We start from the raw sequence: 21,484 nt of genomic DNA on the forward strand, positions 1-21,484 counted from the left end.
ACCGTTAAAGGTAAAATTTTCCAGCGGGAGTTAAAACCTCGGTTTTTTTTATAATTCCTAAATTTATGGACGGACAATTAAAGAATCATGTTATAAACCATGTCAGTTGAGAATTACTGACTACTGGGTTAATGACACCATCGAGGACAGTACAGAATAAAGAAAAAAAATATTTTATACTCTAAACATAACATAGTTGGGTACATTGTACCTGGGTATCGGTACTTAAACATCCTTAGCTTACAAAAATGTTTGGCTTTAAGCGTTCCTGATACAAGGAAATTCCACAATATCGCATCGGACTCAGAAAATTTAAAAATGTGTTAATTTTATTTTTGGAATCTATCATAGCATAACATGTTACGGTATCGGTCTTTATAGATATTGACTTTCACCCTTTTTGATTGTCTATTAGATCGATAGTTAATTCTCATAAAACCATGCAAGTACAAAGGTTACAGAGAAGTTAAAAAACATGCATACATGTACAAAATATTAGATGTGATAACAAAATAAAATAAAATATCAGAAAATAAAATAAATAAAAATAGATTAAAATAAATAAAAATATGAAAATATATACACACACAAATAAAGTAAATAAAAATGTTTAAAAAAATAGTTTTAGTGTTTACATATGTTGAAATTATGATTGAGAAGAAGGAGTAATTTTACTGTTGATACATCTTATGAAATTGCAAAGCTGTCTGACAGCCTTTGGTTTTTGGAGTTAAAAAGGGTGTTGAATTTTAAAACATTATGTCTGCTCACTAGTTCGTTTTGTATATTTCTTTTCCTTTCCTCTTCTAAAGCCGGGCAAACACAAATATAGTGATATTCATCTCCGATATCTCCATTCTGGCATATAGAACACTTTCTTTCACTTCTGTAAATATAATAACATCTCCCCTTTTCTATTTGGAGTGAATGATTTGAAATTCGGAATTTGCAAAGTGTAAATATATCTCGGTCATTGCTAATATTAAAATAATTTTCAAATTCGAATTTTTTTTTTGAAAAGCCTATATGTGATGCATTTAGGAGTGTTCTGGATAGCCGAGTTCAAAGTTTGTTTAAACTGGTCAATCAATCGAAGTTTGAGACTTTTCGGTAACAATTTTGTTAGGTCGGTATTTTTCATGAAATAGGTTTGAGAATCCAGCATTGTCCAATATGGTTTTAATGTTCTTTATCCATACAATATCATCGTTGCATGTATGATACTGGAAATATGCAAATTTATATAAAATGGATAAAAATTTATTTTCATCTACCAGTAACCTGTATCAATATGATATCATTCTACAATTAATGCTTATGTCTAATGGATATCGTCCGGTTTCACCGTACACGATCATGCTTGTGGTAGATCTTTTAAGATGTAATAGATGCTTCAAGAATTTAAGGTGAACTTGTTCGATAATGTTATTATTTTCCAAATCCCCAAACTTCACATCCGTATAAAAGAATTGGTTTCACCAGTTTATCAAATAAATTTATCTGACATTCTATAGATAAATTACATTGTTTTCCCTTTTTAAGTACACTGTACATATCGTTCGTTGCTTTTTCTGATTGCTTTTTCACTGCTTTATTAAAAGACCCAGTTTTGGTTAATAAGAGTCCAAGGTAGTGGAATTCTTTCACAATTTCGAGTTCGTTTTCCTTATAAATGTAGTGTATATTATTAGGCTGTATTCATTTTGAGAAAATTAAAACTTTAGTTTTAGATGCATTCACTTTAAGTTTCCATGTATCACAATATTCACTGAAGCAATTCAATTGCATTTGAAGGTCTTCCTGTGTTTCTGACATTAGAACAGTATAATCGGCGTATAATAGGATGAACAGCTTTAAGTTAACATTAAGAATATTTTCAAGGCAATTTGATATCGATGACAAACCTTTCACATTCATTGATAATAAAAAATCTGTGAGGTCATTTATATATAAAGAGGACAATAGAGGGGAACGATTTCCACCTTGTCTTATTCCAGTGTTACACGGGAAAAAATCTGACTTTTGATTATTATATATGACACGTGATTTTATATTGTTGTACATACTATGTATACATTTGTGCATTTTTCAATTGATATTATTCAACTCCATTTTAAACCATAGACCGTTTCTCCAAACTGTGTCGAAAGCCTTTGCGAAATCAATAAAAACACATAAAAACTTTTTCTTTTGGGATCTGGCTAAATCGGAAAGACATTGTAATATGAATATGTTATCTGTTTTTGAATATCTTTTTCTAAAACCGTTTTGATTGTTGTGTATTATTGATTTGTTATTCGTTCATTTAGTACGGACGTAAACAGTTTTCCAAAACAGCTCAAGATAGTTATAGGTGTCCGTTGTTATTCTTTGGTTTACATGTTGTAATGTACTATTATATTATTTATTTATGTATGTCTCTGTCCTGAGTGTTCTTGCGTTTAGTTGTAATATATTCCTGTCACGTAATGTTGTCATTTTAGCGGTATGTTTAACATTGCCATATAAGCGGGAGGTTTGGCTAGCTATAAAACCAGGTCCAATCTACCATTTTTTCTTAAAATGTCCTGTACTAAGTCGGGAATATGGCAGTTGTTATCAAATAGTCCGTTTCTATGTATGTTGGCGTTTGTTTTTGTAGCAGTTCAGTGTTTATGTTGTTCCGTGGTTTTCCTCTTATAGTTGATGTGGTTCCCTCGGTTTTGGTTTGTGACCCGGATTTGTTTTAGTTAAATCGATTTATGACTATTGAACAACGGTATACTACTGTTGCCTTTATAGGTCTATAATTTTGCGGATCATGATTATTTCTTTTGTTTTTAAATATCAAATGTATATTTCCAGATAACCAATTGTCTGGTATGATTCCTGTGTCAGAGATTAAATTGAATAATTTCACATAGATGTTTATAATTTCGGTTGACGCACATGTAGCTTTGAAGAATTCATTTATAATGAGGTCATCAACAATGTCCTTGTTATTTTTAAAGTTTTTTTTATATTTCTTAGTATTTCATCGGGCGTAATCACTTCATTTAACATATTAGTTTGGACATTATTTTCCATACCCTCCGTGTTGAGTTCCTTATCTTCTACTTTACCTCCTTTATTTACATCTTTGAAGAAATCATAGAGTTTTTCAATTGAAATATTAGGTTGCTTTTTCTTTGATCCATTATTTATAATGTTTCAGTACTCTTTTGGGTTAGTGGTTTTCATTGTTTTCATTTCATTTCGAACATTTTTCTTAAAGTTTTTATATTCTTGTTCATGATGTTTTTATATTGTCTTTCACTATGTCCTTTATTTTCCTTGTTAACAGCGGATCTGTTGAGTTTATATTTTCTTCTGTGTTTTCTATCAGTTTTTCTAGCAATTCTACAATCTTCGTTAAACCAGGGTTTTTCATAATGAACTATTATATTCATAGTGCCATTTTCGTTTTGTAACTTGTTCTCAAAAGTACCAAAAGTTTTCTAAGCAGAATTTACAAATATGTTTGTAATATTTTCTACAGCTTAGTTAATAGTGTTAGAATCTACGGCTACAGCATTTGTTACTTCAAGGTAATTTTCTAATTCATAAATATTTTCTCTGTCTAAATTCAGGATAAATTCTTCTTTCTTGTTTATATCCCACCTTTTTATTTTCTCTTCGCTGATTGGTCTATCGGTCCAGATTCGCTATTACATGTTGGCTTATTTATGTCAATATCAATATCTACAGAACAATGCACATCAGAGTGTAGACAACTAAAATCTAAAACTTTGGAATTTAGCGACCCCACGAGGTAATCCACTACTGCAGCATTTTTGCTCGTTAGTTCCCCCGTGATTTTGTCTTTAATGTTACCATTTATTATATACATATTTGTAAATTTGCAATATTTAAAATAAAATAAAGTCTAGTAAAAGTTTCCAATAACTATTTTTGTTTTATCTTTATTATTTCTAGCCGTCGGTATGTTATAGATTTCAAATTTATGTGTGTCGTTTTCTACGAATTCCGGTAAATTCAGAAATATCATTTTCGTCTATAGGGACAAAATCAGCATCAGTTGAGGTTTACTGTTGAAATCGCCGGTTAAGCACATATATTTGTATTTATTTGAAAACTTTAGAATATCAGTTTCGATTTCGCGAAAGGCGTCTGGAGAACTATACTTTGTGTTTTCTGGTTGTATATATACAGAACCAACGACAATGTTAGCATCTAGTTTAGTGTATAATGATATTTTGAACCATATAACATAATTACTATCACTCGATAGGAATTGTATATTTCCGTCTAATTCTTCTTTATAAAGAACTATTAGTCCATCCGATTTTCTAAAAGTCATATCATCTCTGTTTTTCATTTTACTCATAAAGCCAGGTAGGGCAATTTCATCACAGTTGTCAGTTTTGCTTTCTTGAAGACATAGAATTTCATAATTTTGAAGCAGTTCTATAAATTTAGGGTATAGTAGTTGTTTCTTTACGCCACAGACATTTAAACTCAATATATTTAATCTGCAAACATTATTTTTAAAAGACACACAATTACATATTTTTGTATTTTCATCAGTTACCCCTTCTTCGAGTCCCTTTGATTCTGATTCTGATCCAGGTCTTACTCGTTTATGTGATTTTCGGAAATCCTTTGGTGGTGTTCCCGAGAGGGAAGTTGAATGTTGGAGTCTTTGTTCAGAACTTGATTCTTTATTGGCGTCTGGTTTGTAAATTATGCCATAAATAAACAGTTTATCTTTAGCCTTTGTTATCCTTTTGTCCGAATCTGTGGACAGTTTCAAGTGCAATTTCTTTTCTTACATGATTAAGTTCTTCCCTCATGAATGTGTGCAAAACTAGTTAAGTGTCTTCTTCTGCGGACTCTTCTAGATCAGAAAATAGCAAATTGATCTTCATAGATTTGCATTGTATACATATGATTTTCTCTTTTACTTCTGTGATGTTATTTTCTGTATCTTTTATATTTACCACATAATTCTGCAATTGTCTGAGGTTGTTGCCTTGGGTAGCATTTTCATCCCGTAATATTGCGTATTGGTTAAGCAGAAATGTGGCACTATCCTCTCGCTCGTTTGGTCTCGTCTTTCAATTGATGATTTCACCATTCATCTTATCTACCTTTTTCGTTAACTGATTTAGAGTTGTTTCGATAATCTCAATTCGGTTTGTTAAGTCCTCAATCACCTGTTAATCGGCTATTAATTGTTGTTAACAGTTAATCAGACATTTTGATCGTACTTTATTAATTCTCACTGTAGATACGTTGTATATTCAATAGGAAGAAAATTTGTTTTAATTTTCCGACGTCCCTAAGACGTCTCTACGGTACAACAATGGAACAATGGATTCTTTTGAAGAGAAGAAACAGTCGCTAAATATTTTCAATGATAATGTTCGTTTTAACACTATCTAAGTCTTGTAGCGTTTACACAGTGATGTCCTATAAATAAATGACCAACTGGCCTGTTTATGTTTTTTTCATGTATCCTTTTAACATGGGAATAATTAAATTATAGAACTGCCCATTTGTACGCAGCCTCCTACAGTAACCTCATCCGGTCATCTTATTTGTGGTGGTATTTTAACGTAAATTCTTTATTGCATGAATTGATCTCAAAGTATGAGAAGTATTCAAATAATTTTGAATTCATTTACTAGAAATTGTTAAAAACAAGTCAACGACATAACAAACTTAGCCAAAAAAAAAACATGCAGTATAACAAGGGAAACAAAGAAAGAGGGAAAACCTCCCATTAAGTAGTCCTACCGATAAAGTAAAAGACATATTTCGACAAATTAAGCGTAGTTTTGGGACAACATTAAAGGGGCTAATTTGATGTAAAACATAAAAATATTCTTTAAATTGTATTTTTATGATTAACTCTGTAAAAAGCATTTTTCTGGTTACAATGTATACTCTCTTGACGTTATTTGGTTCGGGTTATACAACCTTTCAACCTTTCTTTTCTTTATAAGGACATTAATTGTATAAACAACTCTTCCCAGATTGTTTTGTTTAAGAAAGTTTGGATTGTAGCTTAGTCAAATCTATTAATTCAAAGTAAAATGTATTGTTTTTGTTTAAATGATTACGCTTTTTCATCGTTAAGGATACCGAGAGCCGCACATTGAAACAAGCGACTTTGTAAAAAACGTGAGAAATAGACCTTAGGCTGCCACTTTGGCGATAACATCAATTTGGAATTATTCTTTTCATAAAAAAAGTAATAAGAAAGGGCTAAATAACAAGCCATACCAGCCTGCATTTTGTTGCATTACATTATTTACTGGTCTAATGTATAAGTCTCAGCTCTTTAGTGCATAAAAATATGCAAATAACATTTGATTATATTATGCGTCCGAAGCGCTTATTTGGAATAATTTTCATCAGGAAAGCTCAAATGAAATATTTGAAAGCAAAGGATGTATAAGTGTCGAAACACGTAATCTATGTATAAGACATAAAAGACCTATTTGAACATAGGCCAGCTTTACATGAGGGAGTTGAAACCTAAGTTTCTTAATAATAAACCTAACCTGTTTTTGGAACTGTATATGTCAATACTTTTAAGATGACAATACCAAATCATGTTTATTTTTTTGGAGATTAAAGTATCTTTACTAATACTTAAAGTAACAAGAAAAGAATCAAGGGACAAAAACTTACTAAGATATGCCTTCAGTTTATAGCAACTCGGTTGCAAACAAACTAAATGGTGACCCTCGGCATTAAAAAACTACGTTTTTGAAGCAAAGTCAGATTTTTAAAGCTCATTTTAAGTTTTATTGCTTATCTTTGCTCCCAAACTTGCATCTAAATTGTTTTAATTTCATTTTGTAGTTTAGAAATCTGTTTATCTGAATATACTAGATTTTTAATTCACTTAATTTTTTGACGAAAAAGGCAGTCAATTGATTTATTTCCCAATTGATGTTAATGTAACCTATTGTGCATGAATCTTTCTTAAAACAGGATTTGAAATTATTTTTATTTCATTTAAAACAGGTTCAAAGTAAATAGGTTATTTTTAAATAAATGAAATGAGCAAATTAAGACGTATTGCAATGATTATACGGAATATATATTTGTTTAATGTCCCTATTTACATTAGAAATAACTTTTTAATGTGTATAATAAAATGTAAGACTATAAAAGTACCAAGGATCATTTACATATGTAATCACGATTTTTAAAATAATTGTTAAGTTTTTACTTTGATAAGAAATTATCAATTTGTGATATTTTAATTACATTTGGTACAAATGGACCAAGGTACACAAATTTTTAAATATACGTAAGTTGCTTTTTCATCCGTTTTACTTCTTTTTGTCAACATAAAACCAATCGGAAGCTATTTAAATACCTTGACCAGGAATGACGTTTTATTAACGTAGATTATCAACTGCAATCGGGTATATAAGTAGAGTTTAGTTTGGAACTACTACGGACGGATCAACTAAATCAACTAATAATGAATTTTAGTTGCTTCATTTTGTTTTTTCTTTTTACTGCAGCAGTCTCTATCATTAACGGTAAGAATTTATATATCTATTTTGTATACGATAAATAATAATTGTTGCAATTACTTATCTGACATGAAGATTGCAGCCCAATGTTTAATTTATCCTATTCTCTAGTGTACAAGTATTAAAATCAACAAAAGTCTTTATATATGTTTAGATATTCTCATAATTTGGGTATTTTGTATTTTAGGCATTTTCAAAAATTCCTGTACAGGCATTTTATATATTGACTTAAATTTTTTTTTTTGGGAATTTGACAAAATGCCTGAAATTATTATATTCATTTTATTTATCTATTATTTATTGTTTACGCCATACTCAATTGTGTGGGTTTTATATAAAGTCTTACTTTTTTTATGTAAAAAATTCTGATAATTAACATTTTGACATTTTATTGTTTCACAATTTGTATTTTAGGTTTTTTTTTAAATAGTTTATTTAATAATATATATATATATAAGGTCTTATAAGCCTATTTAGGCTGGGTATTTGTCTTATTTCATTACTGTGCAATGCATATTATACAATCTGTAGACAAGCATGTGACACTTTAATAAAATAAATTATTATTATTATTATTATTATTATTATTATTATTATTATTATTAGGAAATGTTCACAAAAACTGAGACACTGAAAGTATTGGTTAATAGAGCAATTTTTTATTTGATAATTACTAGTTATACTTTATTATTTTCAATATCCACAAGCAGTGAACGTGACATTTATTTGTTGATAAACGAAAGTTTGTTCACGTTTCTCCACTATTTGATAATTAAACTAAAACAACATTAAGGATTAGGTGGTCCTCTTAAGGACTGTCATCTTGATATTTACCTGTAATTCACCTGTATCAGTTCTTAACTAAAATATTGAAAAAAGGGGTATTGTTTAAAGATCATATAATTTAAAACATTAACAAAACATATTTAATTTTTTTTTTACAATAATTGGGTTTTTTTTCATATATTTTGTTGAATATAACCAGAAAATGTTACGTAATTATTTTTATCCGTGTTTGAATTACAAAATTAAAAAGTTATTCAACAAAAAAGAATAACAAAAAAAGTAATGTTCTTGGTATGCTTAAGCAGACGGAAAAGTCAGTCGTATATCTGTTCACTTTTTTTTCACGAAAAAGAGAGAATACATCACGACGAGAACTGTAGGGTGTTTAACTGTAGGAACTGGCTTGTTGAATCGTGAGCTACAAGCATTCTCGATTTGTCACGTAAGCCTTTGACAATAAATGCAAGCTGACTGAGAAATTTAAATATACTACATCTTTGATAATAAACAGCGTTTGATACTTTTATATAAGCTTAATGACTCGAGCTTTTATAAAAGCTCTCAGAATATAAAATGAATATTTTTATTCAAGATCGCAACATTGTAATCAATAATACATTATTATGGAAAATAGAGAAAAATATATGAAAACAAAGTAAAATAAAATTTACAGCTCTGTGCTAGATAATATCGACTTTTAAAATCTTGGGAAACTATCTTTTTTAAATATGAAAAGAACAATTATTGTAAAAAAAATTTATGTTGTGTTAATATTTTACAATAAATCTTCAAACAATACCCCTTTTAACAATATTTTATTAAGAACTATATATATATATTATTCTGAAAAAGACCTTTGTTGATACAGAAACACAGAGACTTACATAATTATATTATAAGACATATGATACATATACATGTGATGAGGTAGCAGCAGATAAATTCTTCTTAGAGAAGAACAGAATGCATAGGTTTTAAGGCTTACTTTTTATCAGAGAGATCCATTTTTTTATTTATGATTCTTATGAACTTGCACGACTTTTTAAGTTTTGATTGTTTTGAAAAATGCATAACTGCTTTAAACTTTAGGTTGTTAATGTTGGTAAAGTATTTTCTATCAATACATTCTTTCCTTTCTTCTAAAAAATATGTACATTCTAAAATATAGAGAAAATCATCTCTAATTTCATTTATATTACACAAGTTACATGTTCGATGTTCTCTGGGTATGTTTTCCATCTACCATATTCAATTAGATGCTTGTGATTTACGGTTCTAAATTTACAAAGAGGGAAAACGTCTTTATCGTCTAGCTCATTGAAATAGTCCTCGAAAGCGAAACTTTCTTTATGAATGCAATAGTTAACCATTTTGGGACTGTTATTAATATTTTAACTCCAAGTTTGAATAAATTGATCTTCGAGACTTGTTTTAAAGTTTTGATATGTCCATATGTGAGATAGACCACATTCAAAAGTTGGAAATATGATAGAGCTTCCTTTTCCTTGTCTTCTGGTCAGTCATCGGTTTCTATAGCGAGGAGTCTTCAATGTTCTCATTGGTGTCCGTGTTCCTATTACAATGATTTAAGGCAGTATTTACAATTTTTCCTATACTTTCAACACTTTCTTCGATTATTTTGCTGTTGATTTGAATTCCTTTAGCAGCTCTTAATGTTCTTGTACTCGTGTCACTTCTGATGACATTTGTGCGTTAATGTCCTCTATTTTCCTAACATCTGTCTCTATTTTTTCAATTTTTTCGTTCAGATGAAGTAGATTGTTAAGTATTCCGATCAGCACAGTTTTTGTTTCGATATCATCGGCTTTGCCTACTAGCGTTGATTTAATCTGTTGTAGATCGTATATTCCGATATCGTCCATTTTGTTTTCTTTTCTGAAACAGGTGATTTACATGTAAACATCAAGATGCCATTCCTAAGATGACCCTCTAATCCTCAATATTGTTTTAGTCTAATTATCAAATGGTGGAGAAACGTGAACACACCAAACGAAAATCCCTTTAGAGTGCCTTCCACATTCCAGAAAGTTGTCAATTTCATTAACACTTGTTACCTTATTTTGTTTCATCCAGTGAGCTGAAAAAGGGTATGACCTTTAAATGAATGAACGAATGAATGATTTTATTCTCATAAACTAGAAATAGCTACAGAGAAAAAACAGTTCATATATAATACATATTTTGTTTTGCCTGTGTGAAAAAAAAAAAAAAAAAAAAAAAACAATATTATAGTATTACAGTTCCTCCAACCAGGTGAGCCGACTTTTATTGATATGTATCGTATAAATCTACACAATTTTTCGAGTTCAACAACATTTTCAGATGATAATATATGATTAAATTTAATACGGTTTTACAATAATGTGGTAAATATTTTTCTCTTTCTATATTGCATGGCATAATGTTGTTAAAATCAACGCCAATATCTGTAGAGCTGCAGAGGTGACAAGATCTTTCCGATCTCTGCACAGTTTGCCACCTTTCCGTCTCTACAGGCAAACGATGATTTCCACATCTAAATTTACACAAAGTATATAAAAAATTAAAAGGCAAAATCGATAAATACTTTTTAAATTTGAATTTCAGTCTTGTAAATTCTATAACATAGGATTAATTTAAATCTACAAACCACAACTCTTGTCAAAATTCGTCTTTTAGCTATTGTTCAATATTTAATTTATTTCCAATACCATAATTGTTATAATTAATGTATAATATTAGAAAAAGAAAGGCGAAAGATACCAAAGGGACACTCAAACTCACAAGTCGAAAACAAACTGACAACGCCATGGCCAAAAAAGAAAAAGACCAACAGACAAACAAAAGTACACAAAACACAACATAGAAACCTAAAGACTGAGCAACACGAACCCCACCAAAACTGGGGGTGATCTCAGGTGCTCCGGAAGGGTAAGCAGATCCTGCTCCACATGTGGCACCCGTCGTGTTGCTCATGTTAGTACAAACCCGGTAATAAGTCTAATTCGGTAGGTCACATACGGGAAAAGGGGGACGGGATTGTAGTTTCGATATCAGGAACATATCCGCTATCATCTGTGAAACGGATATTCCGTAATGGTCAACCAACTCGTAATGGCGTCCGTAAAATTTACGAAGGGATGATTTCAACTTCACCACTTGGAACTCTTGGTTTAATAGCTTCCTTGAGAGCAGAAACCCTCTTTTAAGGAAATCATGATTGGAAATACAAGCCCTGGAGTATCGTATCAACTGGGAGATATATACTCCGTATGCAGGCCCTGCTGGAAGGTTGCTACATCAAAATTGTAAGTTCACAACTGGGAAGCTGAAATCATCTCTTTTGTCATAAAGTTTATAAAGTATAGACGGGTTTACCTGTAATTGAAATAGAAAACATGGGCGCATCCATTAACCTCTCACGTGACCGATCCGCCATTACAACCGTGAAAAATAACGCACGTGTATTGATCAAAACATTATCGATTTTCTGTTTACATTTGTATTTCTTTCATTTTCTGATTTATTTTACTAAGGATGCTGCCGAAAGTTATAAAAAACATGGAAGCATTGCTTGTGCAATTAATAGTTGTACAAATAACCGTAAAAAACTTCAGGTGTGGAAAAAATCAATATGCGAATTACACAACGAGTTGCACAATTACTGCCCTCGTTTGATTCCATATACGTCTTATGTGATACCTTCAGACGAGCCAACAAACCTGAGTGGATCAAAGCCGTATAAACATAAAAAAAACTTTGCATAAACAGGTTTTTGTATGGTCCGGACATTTTTTTTTTGGATGATGCGCCACTGCACACAATCCGTTTTTTTTTGTTAAATAAAACTTATTATGAAAGTAAAATAACACTGGCCGACGAATGTTTACACGTTGTTAAACGACTGTTAAAAACTTAAATTAATCTATAAAATTTAATCCGATGACTACATTGCATCTGCCTCTTTTTGGATAGAAGATCCACCGCGACATCAGATGCGGATCCAGGATTTTGAAAAAAGAGGGGAGGGCGCGTGCCCCAAACTTTTGTAGTGGAAGCGGTAAAATGTCTGGATTAACCATAGATGAAGCTAATAACAATGAAACCTACCCCGAGGCTACATGTAGTTATAATTGCAAGCAAATCAACCCAGTGTGAAGAGACGAACTTTTTTCATTCATGACGACTTCTATAGTATCTTTATGCTGCAAAATGGACAGACATTCCGACAATATTAACTCAGACAAAAATATTGTTAACAGAGGAGTAAGGGACATCGGGGACTTATATAAGAGTCTAATACGGATTAAGGATGAAAATCTACGAGACCTCTGTTTTGGAGTGGTTGGGAGGGGAGTTGGCAAAACACTAAATGACGCTTCTAAAACATAACTAATCATCGCTTTGAATTTACATATTGGAGTCTTTGGTGGTTTAATGGCATTCAGTTATATTAAGCACGGGCTAGATCATGATGTAATATAATATACATATTATAGTAGTTGTATGTCGAGTAATTTTCTGCAAAAGAAATTGGAATCGAACACATAAAAACTATAGGAATACATGGGCCGTGAAAGTTCAAAACTTCTTAAGCCCATATTCTAATCGCAAAGTTATATCTACATATGGCCCGACGCATCGATAGCATATATCACAATTCATGCGGTCACCAAAGTAATACGAAAATGTCACTCAATTTTGAGCATTATACGTGAGTCAAGCAAAAAGCACAAAACTCTCGTCTCTGTAGGACCGTCTATTTAGTGGATTGTTAAATTTTAGGACTGTCTCATTATAGGTCTGACCACAGAAATTTCTATGATTTGATAAAATTGCACCCTAGCTGATATATCACATTCGACCGGTCAACACTATTTATTTTTTATTTATGTATGCGTTATAATTATAAATATTATGATTACCAAATGATTATAATCGACATGTAACCTGGTATTAGTATTCGTATAAAATTTATTATGTCCCGCGTGTAACATATAAAATACAGTTATATTTTAAGGACACGACACCTGGCCTGCAATACACTTAGAATCCTTATCTAATTACTTTATTATTTATAGCACATATAATTTTGCCGAGGTCAAGTACGACTTCACATTCTTGTGTTTACATTTAATTATATGCGGTCAGGGCATATAGATCTATATCTTGTTTATATTTTTTCACGGTTGTAATGGCGATCGTACTACGACGACGCCTAGGAGTCGCGTCACAAACTAAGGCAGATAATCGGAAAAACCTGTCTATACAGGATAATTTATCTTCATTTGTGTTATCAAGAAGGCAACACCAAAAGTTAATCATTCATAGGTTAGCATATAAAGAAATAGGGTATCTCCTAAGTTCTCCATAAATCTTAAATATGGAGTCGAGTGTTTTAGTTTTAAAATGTGCTTACAGAATTTCAAATGCACTCGCTCAAGTATATCAAAATTTTCTTGTCCCCAAATTTCAGTCCCGTATCAAACAATGGGGACAATGGCTTTATCGAACATTTCTAGTTGTCATTCAATCGATAAATGATCCAACCTGCTCTTCCTAATAACACTGTACATAGCTTAAGTAGCTTGGTCTCGTAAATATTTCTTGGTTTTGAAAAAAAGATGCATTTCTAGAGAAAATAACACGGAGTTATTTTTTAACTATCTCTATCTCTTTATTTCCAATATAAAACTTCAAATTATTTGATATTCTGCCCCTCGAAAAATCCATAACTTTGGTTTTGTTAACATTGATTCTTAATTTCCATTTATAACAATACTGTGAAAAATTATTCAAAAGTAACTGTAAATCTGAACATGATTCGGCAAGCAAAATAGTATCACCGGCTTATAATAAAACAAACAGTTTAAGGTATATATTCAGCTCATTTTCAATATCCAATGTTAAAGATTGTACACCTTTAATGTTAACATTTTCTAAATACTGTTGCAAATCGTTCAAACATAAAGAGAATAACAGAGGAGAAATATTTTCCCCTTGTGGCACTAGCAAACATGTCAAATAAATTGTTATTATGTACAATACGTGATTGAACATCATCATACATATTTTTAAAAACTCTAAGAAATTTTCTTTTACATTATTCAAAAGGAGTTTATATAATAGAGAATTCCGGAGTACAAAATCAAAAGCCTTTTCAAAATCTACAAAAGCATAAAAAAGTTTGTTTTTCTTTTTAACACAGAGAAGTTCAAAACGTGCATATAAAGAAAAAAAGTATGATCAGTGGTAGAGTAACCATTTTTTGATTTTCAATTAATATATTTAATTCATCAACGAAAAACCCAAACCTGTCATTTAGAATAGATGTAAATATTTCCCCCAAGTACGACAATAAAGATATAAGTCTATATTTTTTGGAACTTATTTGCACCCCTTGTTCTTAAATATTGGTATCACATTACCAATAAGCCAGGCTTCCGGCAATATACCCGTATCAAAAATAAGATTAAACAATTTTATATAAATAATAATAATAATAATAATAATAATATTGTTTTATTAACTTAATAATTTATTTTATTAAAGTGTCACATACTTGTCTACAAATTTATATACAGCTTATATAATATGCATAGCACAGTAATAAAATAAGACAAATACCATGCCTGAATAGGCTTATGAGACACTATATATACAAATATATAAACTATTTTAAAAAAAAAACATAAAATACAAATTGTGAAACATAGTAAAATGTCAAAAATGTTGATTATCAGAATTTTTCACATTAAAAAAATAAAAAAAGTAAGACTTTGAATAAAAATGACACAACTGAGTATGGCGTAAAAAAAATACTTCAGAAACTTCATGTACCAAATTATTCATGCTATTTTTTGTGATATTTTTTGTATCATTATAAGCATTCATCTTGCCTACAACACGATCATCTTTATCTGTATCAATATTGTTTCTGTATTCATTTATTTTTTTCAATATTCATTTTCCAATCATATTTTTCTGTACAAAATTATTTTCAATGACATTATTTCTAATCAAGGAAATACAATCCATCTGTAATGATAAAGGTGAGTGCACATCAGAAAAAAGTTTAGAAAACTCACCATTTTCAAAATTGCTTACAAATTGTAGATATTGTGAGGTACATATAATATAATCAATAACACTATTGTTTCTTCTAGTAGGTTTTGCATTAACATCTATAAATACTTTGTTAGCTTTACAAACGTCTATTAACTTTCTGCCAAAGCAGTTAACTACATCATCTGGACTATTTCGTACTCTAGGTATAATCAAATCTTAAACTCATCCAATCATCTTCTAAGATCATCGGCAACCACACGTCGATTAAATAATTTTATATACTTGCCAAAGAATTGAGAAATAATTATACATGTCACCGGTACTCAGCTTTATTTACATGATAAACCTAATAATATGTCAAGGTAGAAAAGGGGTTCTATTCTGGGGTAGGCCCCCGGGGGTGGTTAACCATAATCATTTTTTCATTTGATCTGTTGTGCTGATCTCTTAAATCTGTACATCAATGAAGGCAAAAACGTTAGAGTGTTGTACATTGGATCTTTCTGTTGGCTTTTTATTTTCCTTCTTTACATTTTGTTTTTTCGATAAATGTTGTTTTAAGCTTTATTTTGGTTTTTATATGTCTGATGTTTTATACAATTTTGCAATAGGTATTGGTCTTGACCTTGTAATAATTGAAGCGTACAGTGCATATTTGAGCTCTTCTTCTAAACGTAAACCAAATACAGTCAGCGAAAAGACAAGTGAACTATACTGGCTCTAAATAAAAGAAATAGAAATAGAAAATAATCTAGTTTCACTCAATACAAATAATTACACTATACTGATTTAAAAAAAAACATTCAAATAAGATAGAAAGAAAAAAAAACTAAGTTTTAAGTGAAAATAAGTATGAATCGAGCAATTTCATATGAACGCAATATTTTGTGTCTAAATTTAGATGAGCTAAAATGAATTTGAAATTACATGAATTAGAGAAGTCTTTTTAGTTTTAACAATGGAATATATATCCTTTTTTTTTCCTTTGAATTTATGAATTTGGTCTTTACTGTAGTGAAACTTAATTTCAATGTTAGCTGCTTATAAATTTTGTAATTGTAAAACGTTTTTAAATTCCTCCATACTACTATGAATTAGTTTTCTCAGGAAAAAATATTATCGTGTGAATTTTTCGTAAAAGATAAGCATTCATAGAATACAAATTTTTAAAGCGACGTTAGGTGTCAAATTCATGTTTTACAAATTGACCAAACTCTCAAATAAGATTTATAACATACCAAAACGTATATTCAAATTACAAAAGTTCCATAGGAAGCAATTATCAATGCATGGACTCGTAATAAAAGTATCAACTTTTCGTACGTATTTGGGAGTATACGTCATCTTATCAAATAACGTTAAGCAACCAACAATCAATCAATCAATCAATCAACCAGAGACATAGCCTCCAAAGATTGCTAATGAGCACGTGATCCTGTTATAAATTATCACGTACAATAGTATAACTACGATTCTTATATAGATTTTTTTAAAATATATAAGAAGGATTTTCTTTTGCGGGCCAAATTAGTTAAACGAAACCGGTCTTTCTGCTGGCTTCCATAGTTCAACTTTCCGGCTAAAAAAATAACACTTTATAAATGTACTGCGCCCAAAGCGCATTTCTGGATATACCTTTATCAGGAACGCTAAAATTCTTTTCATAACTCAACATAACACTAATGTATCATCACAGTTTTGGGCTTGTTTTGACAAAATTAAATTGAACCAAACTGACTGCTACAATGCAATAGCGAATTAGCATTCAGTATTCCGTTCTTGTAGTAACTGATTGGAGCGAATAAAAAAAAAAAAAAAAAACTTTATTTCTTTCGACTTAAACTGTCAAAATCATAGTGAATGACGCTTTTTAAAGTCAACACTGCGAATTTCTAACTGACCGGATGCTACGAAGAACATGTAAGTAAAAATAATCGAAGTCTCGGGATTTTCATTTCTATTAGCTCATTGACGAACATACGTCTATGCGGCCTCTTTTTTCAATCCATTATAAATTATATGCGTACTTTCTCTTAATATATTTACTTTCAATGGTTTAACAAACATTGGCTATGCGAATTCACCATTTAGATCTGGTCATACATGTAGCTTCGACCAAAACTTATCCTTTATGTGCAACTAATTACGTTTCCACTTGATATATTAATACGGCAGTATTTTTTTATCGATTTCTTTCAAGAGAGATAAGTACATATCTCTTTAAGTGATTTTTCGTTTTCTTCTAATAGGTGGTGAGGAAGAATTAGCAGTTCTTGCTAACGCTAACGTTGGTACAATCGTATCTACAAGTGATCAAAATGCTACATTCCTATTTTTTTACTTGTAGACCTAGTGATTATTGTGAGAGAACTTACAGAACTGTATTAACTGTTAAATGTTTCTGCTACAAATGTATAAATGGCGTTTAAATTATGTATCCTACAGTGTTTACGGTATTATTTTTTTCTGTCTTTTTATAGAAAACAAAATAGCAGAAGAAATCAATGAGTTGGAGAAAGAATTACTCGCAGTAAGTATACATAAAGTATAAGCATAGCGACCAGCTCTCTTACATGTATATAGTCTAAATATATAAATAAGTATATGTTTAAAAATAATTTGAGATAATTTATATCAGTGTCTCTCATAAGACATCAATAAATACAATTTTATTCCATTATTTCTCGATAAGTTTTAATACGCTCTCTTTTAGGACACAAAAAGCAGGCAGATACTGGATGAAGATGAACAAGACATCAATTTATTGAATCATGCTTCAAGAGAGAACAACAAGTTTAGAGAAAGCGGCTATAGACGTTACTATGGTCGTCAAACAATAGGGGAAAGAAACGAAAAGAATCATGAGCAAACACATCGAATTTTACAGGCAATTGGAAGAGGGAAGGACAGTCGCTTATCTCAACTTCTACTTACAAACAAGAAAGATACGAATAGAATTGAACAGAAAGCACTAACAAAGAAAGGACGAAAACCGAAAAACAAAAAGAATACAGGTCGTAAAATGGGGTACATATTTGATAAACCAGAGGTATTTTTCATTTATATCTTTTTATTGATATGGCAAACCGTATTTAAATTTTGTAAGATATTCTTACCATAAAATGTATAATAAGGATTAAATAGGTGTAATTAAAGTTTGTTCATAATTTGACAAAGAACGTTAAATCTAACATATGGGTTTTATGAATAATATGACACAAATAAATTATGTGATACGCGTGCATATTTTGATATGCTTGTCAAATACGTATCGAATCAGATCTTAAAAAGCACAACCATAACAATAGGTGGTGTTTTCCAAAGCAAACTTTGTTAATCTTACCACCACATTCATTTTTCAGTACCAGTCAAATTATCTCGTCACACCCATTTCGATATACCTATTAGAGCATAGATTATATATTTTGTTCTACACCAGAATATGCATGAAATATTTCCACAAACAACGTTTGTATTACTTGAAAGGGATGCTTGTACTAAAAGAATAAAGACCACTTTTGAGATATTTTTTATGAACGAATAATGCCTGCTGACCCGAGGCGAATCAGCATAAATATCGGACTCTTACTGTGGCGTTATAACATAAATATTGTGACCTCGGAAATTTACGGGAAAATGCACGAATTTGAAAGTCGTCTATAATCTGCAAACACTTTATTTTTCTTTCTTTTTGCCAGGATCTTGACGCTGATTCTGAGTTTTCTCATTTGTTGGATGCGATGAGTTTGGATTCGCACGGACATATTCGTCAGGTATATTATAATGCGTATACAGTTTTAAATATATTTGATTAGGTTAATTCAAATCTATAATTAATTTGTAAAAGATAAGACAAACATGAAGAGATTAGTTCAGTGTTTTTTTAAGAATTTTTCTATATATATATATATATATATATATATAAAATCTAATTCTTCAAATACTTTTGATGTAAATATGAAAGACGTCTTTATATAAATGCTCATTTGTAAATTTTGAAACTACATGCAGGACACGTCATCCATACACACGGAATTTTTAACTATCAGTTACTGTATACAAAACGCATATCTAAACACCGAACTCGGTGCAACGAACATTGTAAAATATTAAAAAAAGAAAAGATAATTCAATATAGACAACTTAAAGTAGTAATATTCAATTTACAAACTGTATTATAGTATCTACAGTCCGTTGTTCTCTCTGTGATTTTTTAATACTTTGAAATGCTTTTAGCCCAAAGGACGACATTCAGAAAAGCAAAAGACAAAAGGGGAAAATTTGGAAAGAGATCCTCCTGTGAGTAATTATATGACATATTTGAGTTTCCTAATATCTTATTTATAATCATAGTTCAAAGAAAATTGAAACGATTTTATCATAGATGAAACGACAGCATTAAACATTTGAGTAAAGAAGAAATTTAAAACACTTAAAGACACTATTTGAATGTTCAAATTGTACTGCTATACTTGACATAAATCAGGCCGTTGTTTTTTCTTTTGAATTGTTTCACATTTTGTCAAGTCGGTTCCTTTGATAGCTGACTTTTGCTCATTGTTGAAGGTCGTATAGACATAATATGTGATATATAATGAATTTTAAATGGAATGAAAATTGTCAAAATTTTACAGGAAAGAGATAGACAATAAATATGAGGATATGTGTCAATGGGACAGCAACCCAACAACATACAAATATACTCAAAAAAAAAAAAAGACAAAATGTTTGGACAAATATAGGCAGGTGTCTATACGTCATCTTAATAAAGTCTAGAACTTACCCATCATGTCTAGAAAAATAGTTAATAGATTTAACAGAGACGATCAAAGATTTGCCATTTACATCAAATAAATAAATAGAACAGAAATAGAAAAAATAGAAAGCAAAAAAAAAAAAACGCACACATTAAGATATCACAGAAAACAACAATTACAGAAGTTCTAGACTTGATACAGGCGCAATAACACGTGACAGGTTTACTAGTTTTTTATATGAGTTCTTCTCATTATAGATACATCTATGGTTTTTCTTACCTCTATGACCAGTTCCTGATCATCTTGTATCAAAATCTTTAATTGTTTTTTTTATATTGAGGTTAACATTAACAATTCACGTAGATATTCTATGTCACTAAATTATGTAATTTGCTGAGGATGTGATAAAACATTTAAATGCTCATTGTATTACAAGTGTCTTTCTTCATTTGGGTAACATCAAATTGGATTTAGACACTGTATGTTTATTCAAGTATAAGTTGTCCATTTTTGTTTTTTCATTATTTCCGAATGAAAGCAAAATGTTTCGTATCAATGCTATACCAAATTTAACATTCAATAAAAAAAAATACCCGATTTAAAATTAAAGTGTCGAAAATTCCTTGGATAATAACTGAATGAACATAAAGTGCATAGTTCCATTGGATAATATCAAAATGTAAAACATCTAAATTCAATTGTTTAATTTTCATTTGGGTAGGATTTAAAAACAAATGTAAACTTTGTAATTTGATGTTTCACCGTAAATTAATTTTTTTCGGTATTCCTTCTGTTTTTTATATGTATACATGAAGCTAATTTATAATAAAAATAACCATTCTCTACTTCTTATTTTCCATCGAATTATGTGTTACTGAGCCTCTCTTTCAGTTTGAATGTTAAAAGTAAAGTCGATTCACCAAAGGATAATGAAATAATTAGTTATTCGCAAGTGTTTGAATAATATTCATTAATCCTATTTACAGTTTAAATAAAACCGCTGACCATTTTCGTTACTCTTTAGTTCATATATAACTTTTGAATAACAAATGATATTATAGGTGTATTTTAGCACGGTATACATTAGTTGTTTCGGTTCTTTTTTGCAGGGTCAACTCAAAAGAAATTTCCATAGTGCTAACTCTTATTGGCCGGATGGAAAGGTGCCCTATGAAATTGATTCCGTATTTTGTATGTTTTAAATTAGTTTAATGCAATCTAATTAGAATTAGTTTTCAGCAGTTGTTGAGATTTATATTAAAGTCTATTCTATGATGTCTTAGCAAGTTCACTTAATACGAGTCTTAAAGTAACTTACAAAATACATTAACGATT

The 21,484-nt window shown here is 30.3% G+C and overlaps 1 protein-coding gene across 4 annotated transcripts in view; it reads left to right on the forward strand.

Annotated features, from left to right (window-relative positions):
• The first annotated feature begins 7,410 nt into the window (after positions 1–7,410).
• The window catches only part of LOC127704631 (MAM and LDL-receptor class A domain-containing protein 2-like), a 163,859-nt gene continuing 149,785 nt past the window's right edge, over positions 7,411–21,484 (forward strand). For all 4 annotated transcript variants that reach the window (XM_052208760.1, XM_052208757.1, XM_052208758.1 and 1 more), the window contains exons 1-6: positions 7,411–7,544; positions 17,873–17,922; positions 18,106–18,441; positions 19,091–19,165; positions 19,629–19,691; positions 21,259–21,340. In XM_052208760.1, coding sequence (XP_052064720.1) covers positions 7,484–7,544; positions 17,873–17,922; positions 18,106–18,441; positions 19,091–19,165; positions 19,629–19,691; positions 21,259–21,340 — 667 coding nt within the window. In that variant the 5' untranslated portion in view covers positions 7,411–7,483. The remainder of the gene's footprint in view (positions 7,545–17,872; positions 17,923–18,105; positions 18,442–19,090; positions 19,166–19,628; positions 19,692–21,258; positions 21,341–21,484) is intronic.

Source organism: Mytilus californianus, unplaced genomic scaffold (assembly GCF_021869535.1).
Source record: "Mytilus californianus isolate M0D057914Y unplaced genomic scaffold, xbMytCali1.0.p SCAF_6, whole genome shotgun sequence".
In the NCBI taxonomy this organism is placed as follows: Eukaryota; Metazoa; Mollusca; class Bivalvia; order Mytilida; family Mytilidae; genus Mytilus; species Mytilus californianus.